General features: G+C 20.8%; 1 protein-coding gene across 5 annotated transcripts in view; it reads right to left on the reverse strand.

The window, feature by feature from the left end:
• The window catches only part of LOC108002378 (voltage-dependent T-type calcium channel subunit alpha-1G), a 198,385-nt gene extending 185,960 nt beyond the window's left edge, over window positions 1-12,425 (reverse strand). For 2 of the 5 annotated variants that reach the window (XM_062081494.1, XM_062081496.1), the window contains exon 1: window positions 10,988-12,425. In XM_062081494.1, the coding sequence (XP_061937478.1) occupies window positions 10,988-11,394 (407 nt within the window). In that variant the 5' untranslated portion in view covers window positions 11,395-12,425. The remainder of the gene's footprint in view (window positions 1-10,987) is intronic. The other 3 variants (XM_062081497.1, XM_062081498.1, XM_062081495.1) reach the window with 2 other exon arrangements.
• Window positions 12,426-13,363: the final 938 nt, after the last annotated feature.

Below are 13,363 nucleotides of genomic sequence, written 5' to 3' on the forward strand. Positions count from 1 at the left end.
CATTTTGTATAAAGTATTTGCATGTGTATGCATATAGACAGTATTATTTAAGTTTCTAACTTGCTTCGTTTGTATATTTTGTATATTTTAATAGTATATTTTAATAGTAACGTGGTTACTATTAATGATTATAAAAATGATCGAAGCGAGGTTAAATAATAATAAATAATGTTAAAACATAATTCCATTACCAAAATCTCGAGATAAATCTAAATCGAACGATTTGAATTAGATTAGGTTAAGTTATATTAGATTATTAATTGAAATTAATTGATTAATGTACCTATTCGTTTATCATTGAGATACGAGAACGATTACTAGGATACGAATAATTCTCTTATTAATGGATTCAAAAAAATATTGACGATAATTTCAAAGATTTATCAAATTTTTGTTATTTAAATATCTTTGATGTCATGCAACATTGGACACGAATTACTGGTGATTAAAACAATTCTCAAATATTTATGCAATATATAATTTTTATGATGATTTATTTTATAGATAAATATTTATATAAATAAAAAAATCACATCTATAAATATTTGGAAATTATTCATCCATAATTGTGCTCAATTATACCAAAGATATTTAAATAATAAAATATTCGAATTTATCCAACGAAAAAAATCTCTCTACATTAATTTTTTTTTTATATTACCGAAAACTTAATATTATTAACAAATATATCGTATTTCCAATATTTCCAATCCAAGCATAATATTATAATATAGTAAAGTATAATAGACGACAAAATTAATCAAATATAAAGCAACAAGGTATCGGATGTCAGAATAAATCTTTTGACAAATCTATGAATAGATAAGAATTTTTCGAAAGTTTAAAAAAGAAGTCAATATCACTACCTAATAATTTAATGATTTATGATCTCGTTATATAGTTCATATTATTATATAATAATAACTATATATAGTTATATAATATTAATTACTATAATTATAATATAGTTATTATATACTTATAATATAATTATGATATAGTTATTATATAGTTATAATAACTATAACGAATATAGCTTAATTTCCTTGATTAAATAAGAATCGATATCTTTTTATGTTCCCCTTCCCTCCTTAACAATCAACGAATAGCGAATGTCATATTAATCGAATAATGATCGGATAATTCTGTATCGCGAACAAACGAATGTATCTGTGAAAATCATGTCAGCAGAAAGCTTAGAAACGTCGAAGAACATGCTAGTAACGTTCATAAATCCAACTATATCGCATTTGAATCATTTACAGGACAATAGTAGAGTAACGGGATGATTAAGCAGACGTTGCGCTACATCCAATTCATATTATTTGCGGGTTAGAATTATACCGAGATGATATCACATGAAGTTGAAATTCCATCGTAAACCAGACTGTTTAAGATTGGCATATAAACGGATTGCCTCACATGTATACCGATATTTAATTCTGCAAAGAGTTTTAAGCTATTACAAGCTACGTATATTATTTTATGAGTTTATAATATGTATTATAAATACGTATTTATAATTTATTAACACAATTGATAATTGATTTTTTGAAATCGATAATTTAAAAAAATAAATGATTTATTGAAAGAATGTGTTAGATAAATTTCATTTGAAATTGAAATGAAAAATGATCCATTATAAATAATTTATTTTAATTGTTTGAAAATAATATATAATGTTTCGTTTAATTGGAAAAAATGAAATATTTAAGAATTGAAGTTTTAAAAAGAAAATTTCTTAAAAAATTTGTTTAGTATAAAGATATAATATAATATATATTATATTAGTAATATATATTAGTAATATATATTATAATATGTATTATATTAGTAATATTAGTAACTTTTCTATAAATCGATATGTATAAAGGTCAATTTTATATTTATTTCCTACAAAAAAAAATTAAATTATTTTTAACTAACTACTTTTATTATTAATTAATAAGCTTTTACAAATTTTCTTTTTACAAATTTTAAATTAAAATATTTTTTAAATTAATTTTTTTAATATTTACTTTATAAATAACTTAATATTATTTTATAGGAAATAAAAAAACGCATTAATTAATGCATTAAAAAATTAAATTTTTAACATTTTTATCTTTATATGATCTTCATACATTACTATTACATTGCAAATTTATTATTACAAATTATTAATATTATATAATTATACTAAACAACTTTTATAAGAATATTTTTTTTATATTATCAATCCTTTAATATAAGATATTTCATTTTTCTTGATTAAATAAATAAATCTTTTGCAGATACCAATTTATATATTGATGTAATAATTAAATAATTAATTATTTAATTATTTCTTTATATTAAATATTTATTTTGTTATTTAAAAATTTTATTAAAAACATAATTTGTTATTTAAAAATTTATTAAAAACATTAATACAATATAAAATTAAGAGATTCAATTCTACATAAATAATATAGTATCTAAATATTAATAAATAAAAAAATTTTAATTTAAATTTTCAAAAAAAACTTTTTGGCTATATTACTTGCCATTTAAAATATCGTGAAATCGCTCGTTTTCTGGATCCTTGACTTTTTTTTTAATTAGAACAATATATATATTCTTGACATATATAGATATAATATATATTTTAATATTTTCAATAATTATTTACAAATATAAATAAATATAATAATAATAGTTATTGACAATTTATCAAAATTGTTGATGAAAACAATTTAACTTTTTTTAATCTCTACATTCCTATTGTTGACTATTATCTTACATAAGTTTTGCAATTAAATTTCATTGTTTTTAAGTAATTTTTAAGTAATAGAAAACATATAAATTTAAATTATTATTTTTTTATTTTAATCATTGAATTCATCAGAATTTATATTATTAGTGATATATATTCAAAAACATTTCGAAATATAGAATGAATAACATAGAATAAAATTTTATAATTGGATTATTTTAATTATTAAAATTTTTTTGATTTTTATATACATATTATACAACAAATAAATTAAATTAGAGTATTGATTGCCTAAAATTTTATTTTAATATATTAACATTGTTTATGTATTAATTATATTTTTAAACAATCAAATTAAGATCACATGTGAATATTCGCTATTTTAACTACATTATGTCGTAAATAGCAAATTACCCATAAGTATCTAAATTATATAAACGATCATATGCAGCAGAATATTTAATTATCTTAATTAAATATCGATTATTTGAAAATTAATCATTAACCAATTATTTAAGTATAAAATAAATATATATATAGAAATATATATAAAAATATATAAAAATATATATATATATTTAAATTATCTTACAATGTTTACATTCTATAATAATAATTTATATTCTATATTTAAATCTCTTATTCTTATTTAGATTTTTTTTAGGTACATATTTTTTTATATAAATATTTGAAAATTATTTAATCTTTAATTGTTTTACAATATAAGCACAAAAAAAGTAAATTTGATAAATTTAATTTTTCTTTATTGATTATATAAAGAAGCGCTTATCTGAAAGAAAATATCTTTCTCTTGTATTTCAATATTCTATCTACATGTATTTATTTTTTTTAATTATTTATTAATTAATTATTAATATATTAAATATTAAATTATTATTATTTTTTAACAATAACTTTATTAAATAATAATTATCCCACAATAATAATAATAATAATAATCACAATCATAATAATAATATTTATAATAAAAATAAAGAATATAATGTCGATTTTTGATGTAAATATTATATATAATTATATATAATATTATATATAATTATAGATATATTATATATAATAAATATAATTATAAAATTAATATATAATATATTAGTAAGTTTTTTTATTTAGATTTATTATTATATATATATATATATATATTAATATATATTATTTTATATTATTATATATATATATATAGATTTATAGATAGATTTTATTATTTAATTTTAAATCAAATTGATTTATTTTGTGTGATTCAAAATTTGAGAAAATTTATTAATATATTTATTTATTTATTTCAAGAACATAATTATATTGTTCATTTTTAAAATTTAAATTATTTTTAAAATATAAATGAATGAAAACAGATGTTTTATTATTATATATATATAATATTTAATATTGTATAATATGTAATATTTATATATAATATTAATATATATATATAATTGTTATAATTGTTTAATGATTGATTTCCTAGATTCAGCATATAAAATATTTTGTGAACATAAAATAAAATTCTCATAAAATGAATTTATTATAAATATAACAATGTATTTATTCATTTATTCATTTATTCATTTTAAAAATGTTTATTTTATCGAAAATATCAAAAGCCAATTTTCCTATCAAATCAATATATCAATTTTTCAATTATTTCAATCAATCTCATATCAATCTCTATAATTCTCAAGAAGATAAAATATTAAAGAAGAAATAAATATTAAATATTAAAGAAGAAAATATTAAAAATATATTGTAATTATTATTTAGATGTTATTAATTTCCTTTTTCTCTAATGTTTATTATTAAAATAATCATTAAAATTTCAAATAAAATAATTTGAATTTTCTTTAAATTAAATATTTTTTTTTTATAAATTAAAATTGTTTTAATATTAAAAAATTAATTAATTAAATTTATTATAATAAATATTGATCTTTTGATATAAATTATATTTTAAATATATATTTTTTTTTAATATCTATCTAGAATGCTAAATTTTAAAAAAATCCATAATTATAATTATAAATTCGTTTAGATCTTTATATAGATCTCCGAAACTTGGAGTTTTAAGAATTAAATATCTTCATATTTTAGAAAATTATTGCAAATATAAGAATTAAAATTTTCATCTTTTACTTTTTCAATTAAGTTATTGATTTTGTAACTTCGTAAACAAAAAAGTTAAAATATAAAAATAAAATAAAAAATATTTATATATTATAATATATATTCTATTTATTATATCAGGATTTTTTTTACAAGAAAAATATATGATATTGTAAATATATGATATTGTAAATATATGATTTTTGAAGAAATATATAATTAAAACGAAAAGATAATATAATTAAAACAAATACAAATTATTAACAATCTTATCTTAATAATTAGAGTTTCCTCACCCTATCCTAAATTTTTCTAAAAGAAATTAAATATGTTAAAAATTTTAATTTCGATGACTATAGATTGTCTCATTTCATATAAACATAACTCACTTGAATAAAAAAAATATAATGAATAAATAAAGAAATTTGAAATCAGAAAGACGAAAAAGAAATTGCGATGAAAAGATAATGCTTGTTTCGAGGCATTTGAAGAAAACGATTATGCTTCCGGTGAAAAAGAGAAAGGAAGGAAGTGACCATCGCAAGTAGTAGGCAAAGTCAGAAGAAATTCACACTGTCTGATATATAAGCGTTCGTTGAAAGAAGAAGTATAGAGACAAGTATAGGGAATGGTACAAGGGAACGTTTGTTCAATTTCTACGGGCAAGCGAGGGAGGGATAAAAGCGGCGGAGAATTGCGAAATGCTTGGCCCGCATTCGCAGTAGTTCCAGCCGTCCATTGTCCGCGAGCACAATGGGAATCTTTCTAGCGACGCTTGTTGCTCGGATGCTAGCTGACTAAACTTTGCCTGCCGACCACGTGCGTGCTGCACACCCTGCAATTTCGCGCACAAACAGACACGTATAGATACGAGAGAGTGGAGGTATAATGTGTAGAGGAAGAAAAGTAGAAATATGTAGAGACAGATGTATCAGCTGTGGTAGTTGGTATATGTGCATTGCACACTGGGATACATGGCTGGGGATAGGTCAATCAATGACCTATTTAAAACGGTCCTTCGGTCTGACCTCGTGCACTCTATCTCCTACCGCCATAGCATACCGAACCAAGGCTTTGAGTTGGTATATGTATGTAAATACGTTCCTTTTTTTCTTCGCCTTTCTATTTTCTTTTTTCTTATTTTATTTATCAAACTTGAATATATTTATCTTTAGTTATTTGTTTTATAAATATATTTGAAATAAGTATGTAAAATAATTGTGTAAAATAAAATATTCTTATTTCAAATAATGTAAATGTGTGCAATTTTAATAAAAATAATATTATTAAAATCCAATTTATTGGTCAACAATAATATAATACTGTATTATACATGAATATATATTTAATTATTAAAATTATTTCAGATTAAGAAATTATTATTAATTTAAATTAATCATTATTATTAATATTTTTAAATAACATTATTGAATATAGAAGTCGATTTTTAACAGTAAAATTATCTAAATATATTATATATAAATAATTCAAGTATATTATGATTATTCTTAATATAAATAAATAAATATCTATATAAGTATAATTAATTGTTCGTGTTAAAGTAATTTAAAACAAAAATCTGATTTTTTTGATAAAATTAATAATTCCAGTATTTATTAAATAAAATTTTCTCAATTATTTTCGACATGAAAATAGCATATAAAAATATGCAGAAAATAAAAAACATTTAAATTTAAATATTTTTATTTTTATTTTTTATTTATTTTGTTTTAATTATATTTTTTAATTAAATTAAAAAATGTAATCTTTTATTATCTAATAAAAATATTCGAATTATTTTATATATTTTTTATATAATAAATAAATTCAATAATGAAAATATGATATGTATTTCAAATCGAAAGATAAATATTCATTTGTTTATAGAAAATAGTTATTCAACTTAAAATCAAATTGAATATTTTTTCATATTGAAAGTATTTTAGAAAGATAATAATTAATTATTATTACGATGTTACAGTTTTTATTTAAAATTTTTAATTTCAAATTTCACAAAAATAAATATCAGAAATAAATAAATAATGAAACTCTAAAAATTATATAATTATATATAATTATAATTTTATAAATTATATAATTATATATAAAATAAAATATAAAATCTAACATATATTATCAATTTTTAAAATTAATTTTAATCATATATATTTTCATGAAACTAAAAATGAAAAATTTCCATGCTTAATATTTATTATCATGTTCTTAAAATTAATATTTTCTACAAAGAAGTTCAAATAAATAATTATAATGAAAACAATACAAAATAAATATTAAAATTTTACTTATTTTTTTTTTAAATTCTTATTAAAAGAAACTTTTCTTCATTTATTAATTTAATTAATCATATTTACAAAACATTTTATGTTACAATAAATAATATTTCAAAATTAAAATATTTTTTCACATGTCAAAAATATGATAATTTTTTCATCATTTTGGATTTTCTATCAAAATAATCGAAAAACTGTACAAAAATAACAAATTTTTTTTCATTAAAAATAACAAAAAAAATATCTAGAAAAGATAAAAATTTATTTTATATATATCAGTTATAATTAATTAAGTTTAATAATCAGTTTAATAAATTGAAACTTTGTTCCATCTTTAAATATATACGATTTTATTTTTTAAATGATTAAATATTAAAAATATAATTTATAATTTTATAAATTTAAAATTCTAATCTATATTAATATCTATATAATTATCTATACCTATATAATTATGTTCAATTTGGATAATACTGTGACTTAAATTCATGAAATTTAATATCTTGAAATCCAACTTATTTGTGCACAATGTAGAAAAGCTATCTCCTCTAATTTCAATAACTTTGAAACTATAAAATTATTATTTTAAGCAACTTTTCTGGGAATACTGCTCGTTTTCATTATTTTTCTTTTATTATTTCTATGCTTTTATGAAAAAGAATAAGAAAAATCTCGTTTCAATAAAAAGGTAATAGTTTTTTTATAGAAAATTATTCAAAAACTAAAATATCGATTGTTATATATTTGTGAAAAGATAATTTTTCAACAATCCTACTTTTTATATTAATTAAATTAGATAAATTTTGTTATTAACAATAATTAATATTTAAAGAAATAAAATAAATTTAGTTTATATTTAAATCATCAAAGATTTTTTCTCAATAAAAAAAAAAAAATAAAAATATATAAAAAAAAAAAGATATCTCAAAACTAAGAATATATATAAATACTAAAGTGTATTTATGACTTTATAAATACATTCATTGAAGAAATCTTTATAATTAATATTATGATATACATTATAAATATATATATATATATGTATTAAAAATTCGATTTTTTAATTTGAAATCAACCAAAATTTATATATGAAACAAATTATAAGACAGATCTTTTTATTTCATACAAATATTAATCAATCAAATGCACTTTAGATTCAGTAGATAAAAGATTCATCATATATTACTTGTTAATTGCTATTATTCATATTTACAGTATTAAAGAAATAATTAGAAAACATTATTTAGATTAAAATAAAAATCTGTAAATGTATATCTGTAATATATTTTATATGTAATATATATAATATATTATATATAGAATACATTTCATATATTATATATATAATATATATAATATATATAGAATAAAATAAATAAATAAAAATATGTATCATAATTATTTCATAACTTGTTCTTGTAATTATAATAATATAATTATAAAATTAAAACTTTAAAAAATATAATTATAAAATTTAAAACTTTAAAAAATTTATAATTTATACAAATGAAAAAAATATTTAAATTATATCGGAAAATATTTAATTTAAACATTTAATTATCATTAATCTTTAAAAGATTTTGTAAGCATACATTTTTTTTCTTTTCTATCACAAGTTAAAATCTTAAATTTTAGCTGCCACTTGAATAATTAATAAATTGATATATAAGTAAATTGAAAATACAAATTAATATTATTATAATACAATTACTATAATACATAATTTCGATCTAAATATTAGTAATAAAAACTTATATTTAAAAACAGTTCTTAACATTTTATGATTTTTCCAAATTATTATATAAAATAATCAGCTAATTTATAATTTATAATTTTTCATTTCATTATTAAGAATAAAAAATAGTATTATATAAGAGAATTTATTAGAGTTTATTATTTACACTGATAATTTGTAAAATTTCAATAATAATAATTTTATTTTATAAGAGAAACAATTAATAATAATTATATAATATAATAAAATAATTTTTATGTAATATATTATACAATTATTATTAATTAGTCTTCTTATATTATATATATGAACTAGTATTATCAGTAAAATTTTACAGTAAAATCTCGAAAAAATCAGATACAACAATTTATTGCATATTATTATATATGTTTCAATAAATTTTTTTTTGATTTTTTGATCAATTTTTCTATTCTTTCTACTAAATTATAAATTTTTAAATTATTATTATTATTATTAATTTTGTAATATTATTTTCTTTCTATATTTCATACTATTTAAAGATTATTTTTATTATTTTATTGTTATAAATGTTTCTGAAAATTAGAAATTGAAAACCTTGTTTTGACTTATTACTTTTTTTGGCCGTTCTTAAATTTTGAATATTTGACTTATATTTTGACTTATTACTTTTTTTGGCCGTTCTTAAATTTTGAATATTTTAATGATTTCTTTGTTAATTACATCGTTTATTTTTAAATTATTTGATGAGATCAGCATCAGTATGATAATCTCTATAATTTACTGTAATATTGTTAGTATAGAAACATACATACATACATTAGACAGATATATATATATATATATATATATTTAATTCTTTTTACTATTGATATTATTTGGATAATTGAACATCTGAGTAAATATTCATGTAATCAAACATTCAATTAATAGAATAATTGAATACTATAATTAATTATATATTATATATATATATATATATAATTAATTTTCAATTATTATATAATATATATTATATATATATATAATTAATATTCAATTAATAGAATAATCGAATACTATAATTAATTATATATATTATATATATATATATATATATATATATATATATATATATATATATAATATATATAAAATAATTTATAATAATTTATAATAAATATGATATAATTGTATAATAATAATAATTTTAAAATATTCACTTAAATTAACGATAGCAAAGAAGAGAAGAGATATATAACAAATATTTACAAAAATTAAAAATAAATCAATCAAAGAAATTCAATTCAATCATATACAAGATTTTTCATCGCATCGAAGAATCACTTCAATCTATATACAAAAATATATATATAATATAAAAAAATTTCATATAAACATATTTTCAAATTATATAATAACGAATTTCTTCTTTAATGTTTACCTTTAATACATACCTGTTTATCTTTACAAAAGATGTTCAAAATGTATCCGAATATAAGCTCGAAGACGTATTACATTTATTTATTCTTCTTATTTCTTTAGATATTCATATTTTTTGGAAATTTTCAAGTATTTCGAACTATCAAAATATGTTTTGTATATGATAAATCTAGGGATATTAAATTTCATTTGTATATAATAGAATTAATTTAATTACTTTTATCTCTATAACTTAAAAACAAGGCAAATAGGACATATATTTATTTGAACTTTTTTTATTATTTTAGATAGATTGCATGCATTAAAGCGATTTTTCCATACGATAGAACACTCTATATCAATAAATCTAAGTGACATAGAAATCCTTGAAATATGTCTGTAACAAAAATGTTTTACGATCGAAATTGAGAAAAGATATATATATAGATAGATAAAAGAGAAGAGAAAGAGAAAAAGACAAATATTCGATGAGAAAGAATTCGCCCGTGATGTTCATACTAAAGAAGAAAATAAATAGCTAAACGAAGCTATGTAGCTAGACATTCGAGAAAATTACAGTAGTGCACAATAGAGCGTACAATGAGACTTACTTATTTCGTCTTGCTGACTGGAATAATTATAATAAAAGTTTTCAAAAAGAAAAGAAGAATAAAAATAATGATATCACCGTTTTTAAATGACTGCCAGTGCTATTGCGATCAAAAAGGATATGGATTAGTGATGAGCGCCAGACACCAGTTGCGCGGCCGTGTATTCTGATCGAGATATCGCAATGCAACCGGCACGAAACCAGGATAGGATAATTCATCGCCATCCACATCATCTGCTCCATCGTCCTCTTCGTTTTCATCTTCTTCTTCGTCTTCTTGATCCTCGTCATCCTCGTCATCGTCATCATCTTCATCTTCGTTATCATCCTCATTCTCCTCTTCCTCTTTCTCCAACATGTTTTGTTCAACATGTCTATTGGTCGACTGACCGCCCCCATCTTCATCCTCGTCGTCCTCGAGATCACTGAGTTCGGCAACATCACTGTCGGAACCTTGTTCTCCATTTCCTGATCCGACAGTTTTACTAGCCGGACGATACCGATATCCTTGAGGATAATGCAACGACATACTTCCTGTCTTAGATCTCGTCCACCAAACGCGAGGATGATGAATCCTTGAGAAGCGTTCAGCGGCAGTTTGTCACGAGGATGGTTTATATAAGAGATTTCTGAATAGATTTACTAAAAGATTTATCACAGGAAAAATTATTCCTGAGTACTTGCGACAAAATAGACGTCGCTGCTCCAAACGATGTGACCAGGTGGACAGATAAGAACGACATCGAGAGCTCGTAAATTCGATCAGTTGTTCGATTATTTTATCACGATTCAGATACTACGTACAATATGAACATGTTTCTCATATGCTCTACCGATAGAAACATACACAGTACTTTCGGTTACAAAAGTCTCGAGATCGAAGAAGCTGTCGCATATCCACTGAGCGCATTTTACTTTGAAGTAACGACAGCAGTGAAATCCAGGTGCGTAATAGTGTACCTCGCGATGCGCTTGCCCGGTTTCTCTCACCTGCAATTCTCTCACCTTCGAGTGCCCTCTCGTACGAAGATCAACTCACCTGCTATCAAGCAAGAGGCATTCACGATCTAAGTCATGGGATACGATTCTTGAATAATTAACGATAAGGAAAAGTTTAATTTTAATGATAATGTCGATAAAGGAAACATCGAGAAACAATAGGAAATGAGGATAGAACACCTGCTGTGTAAAATGTGTGAAATTTGTCCCTAGAGAGATACTTTTGGCAGCAAGATGGAAAGGCAAAGCGCGTGAGTGGCGCGTGGTATGTCGCGTGGCCCGTTAAAAATGATCCTAGCCTGTTCCTTCACTGGAAACGTATATATATTTTTTCTCGTTGCTAATATGAAAACTCGATCGTATGCGACTAATGACCACGAATTGGCCTACCTGAGAAAATTACTATAAGACCCACAACCCATATCAAACTATTCGCGAACGTGCACGTCGACGGTGCCCGGCGCAGCGTCGACCGGTGACTGAAAAAAACGTCGAACATCCTTGTCGACGAAATGGAACGCATGCGCGACCCTTCCGTCTAGGCGTCCCTCGCTCATCCGTTTCATGACCTTCTGCATCCTCCCTCGAGAAGATCAGCAGATTTTCCTACTTTTCTTCGCTTTCTTTCACTTTTTTATTTTCCCTCTTCATTCGCATAAATTCTCTATAATCTCTATAATAATATAATATACTCAAATTATAAAGAAGAAAGGAAGAGATAATCAGAAACAAGTAAGCGAGAAAGCAATCAAGGGGAGTTAGTCTTATAACTCTTCTTAGGATCTTGTCGCTTTCGTTTTTTTATTACCATATGAAGTGCCACACGTGCTTTCTTTTCCTTTTGAGACATACATATACAATATATAATATACAATACATGTTTCAATTTAGTAAACATATATGTATAATACATATGTTATGTATAAAACTCGTTTAAATTATTAAACATAATAATAAGCAATAAAATTTATTATTTATTATGAATTTTATTATTTTTTTTTTTTATATATAAAGAAATATTTTGGCAAATTATTTTTAATTATAATTTTTTAAAATTTAATAAAAAAATCTGAAATAATATTAACATCAGTCATACATTCAAATTTCATTATATTTAAAAATAATTTTTTATCTCTAATTGTATATATACATACATAATTGTATACATACATATATACATATATATTTTTCTATTTTATTTTATTATTTATTTGTAAAACAAATAAAATATAGGTATATATTAAATCTTTTAAGATTAAATTTCTAGCCCTTTTTATTTCAACTTTCTTTTCGCTTTCTTCTCTTAGAATCTTTTTCAATCTCTCTCTTCCTCTAGTGGTTTATATATGTGTCTATTTTCGGTTGGAATTCAACACGAGATTTTGCAGTAGGGACCATATTATGTATCGCTTCTAACAAAAGTCCATTAATAATCACGAACCAATATAAAAAACAAATTATATTGCCTTTTGTAAAACAACTATTTATTTTTACAATTA

The sequence above is a fragment of the Apis cerana genome, linkage group LG11 (assembly GCF_029169275.1).
Source record: "Apis cerana isolate GH-2021 linkage group LG11, AcerK_1.0, whole genome shotgun sequence".
NCBI lineage: Eukaryota > Metazoa > Arthropoda > Insecta > Hymenoptera > Apidae > Apis > Apis cerana.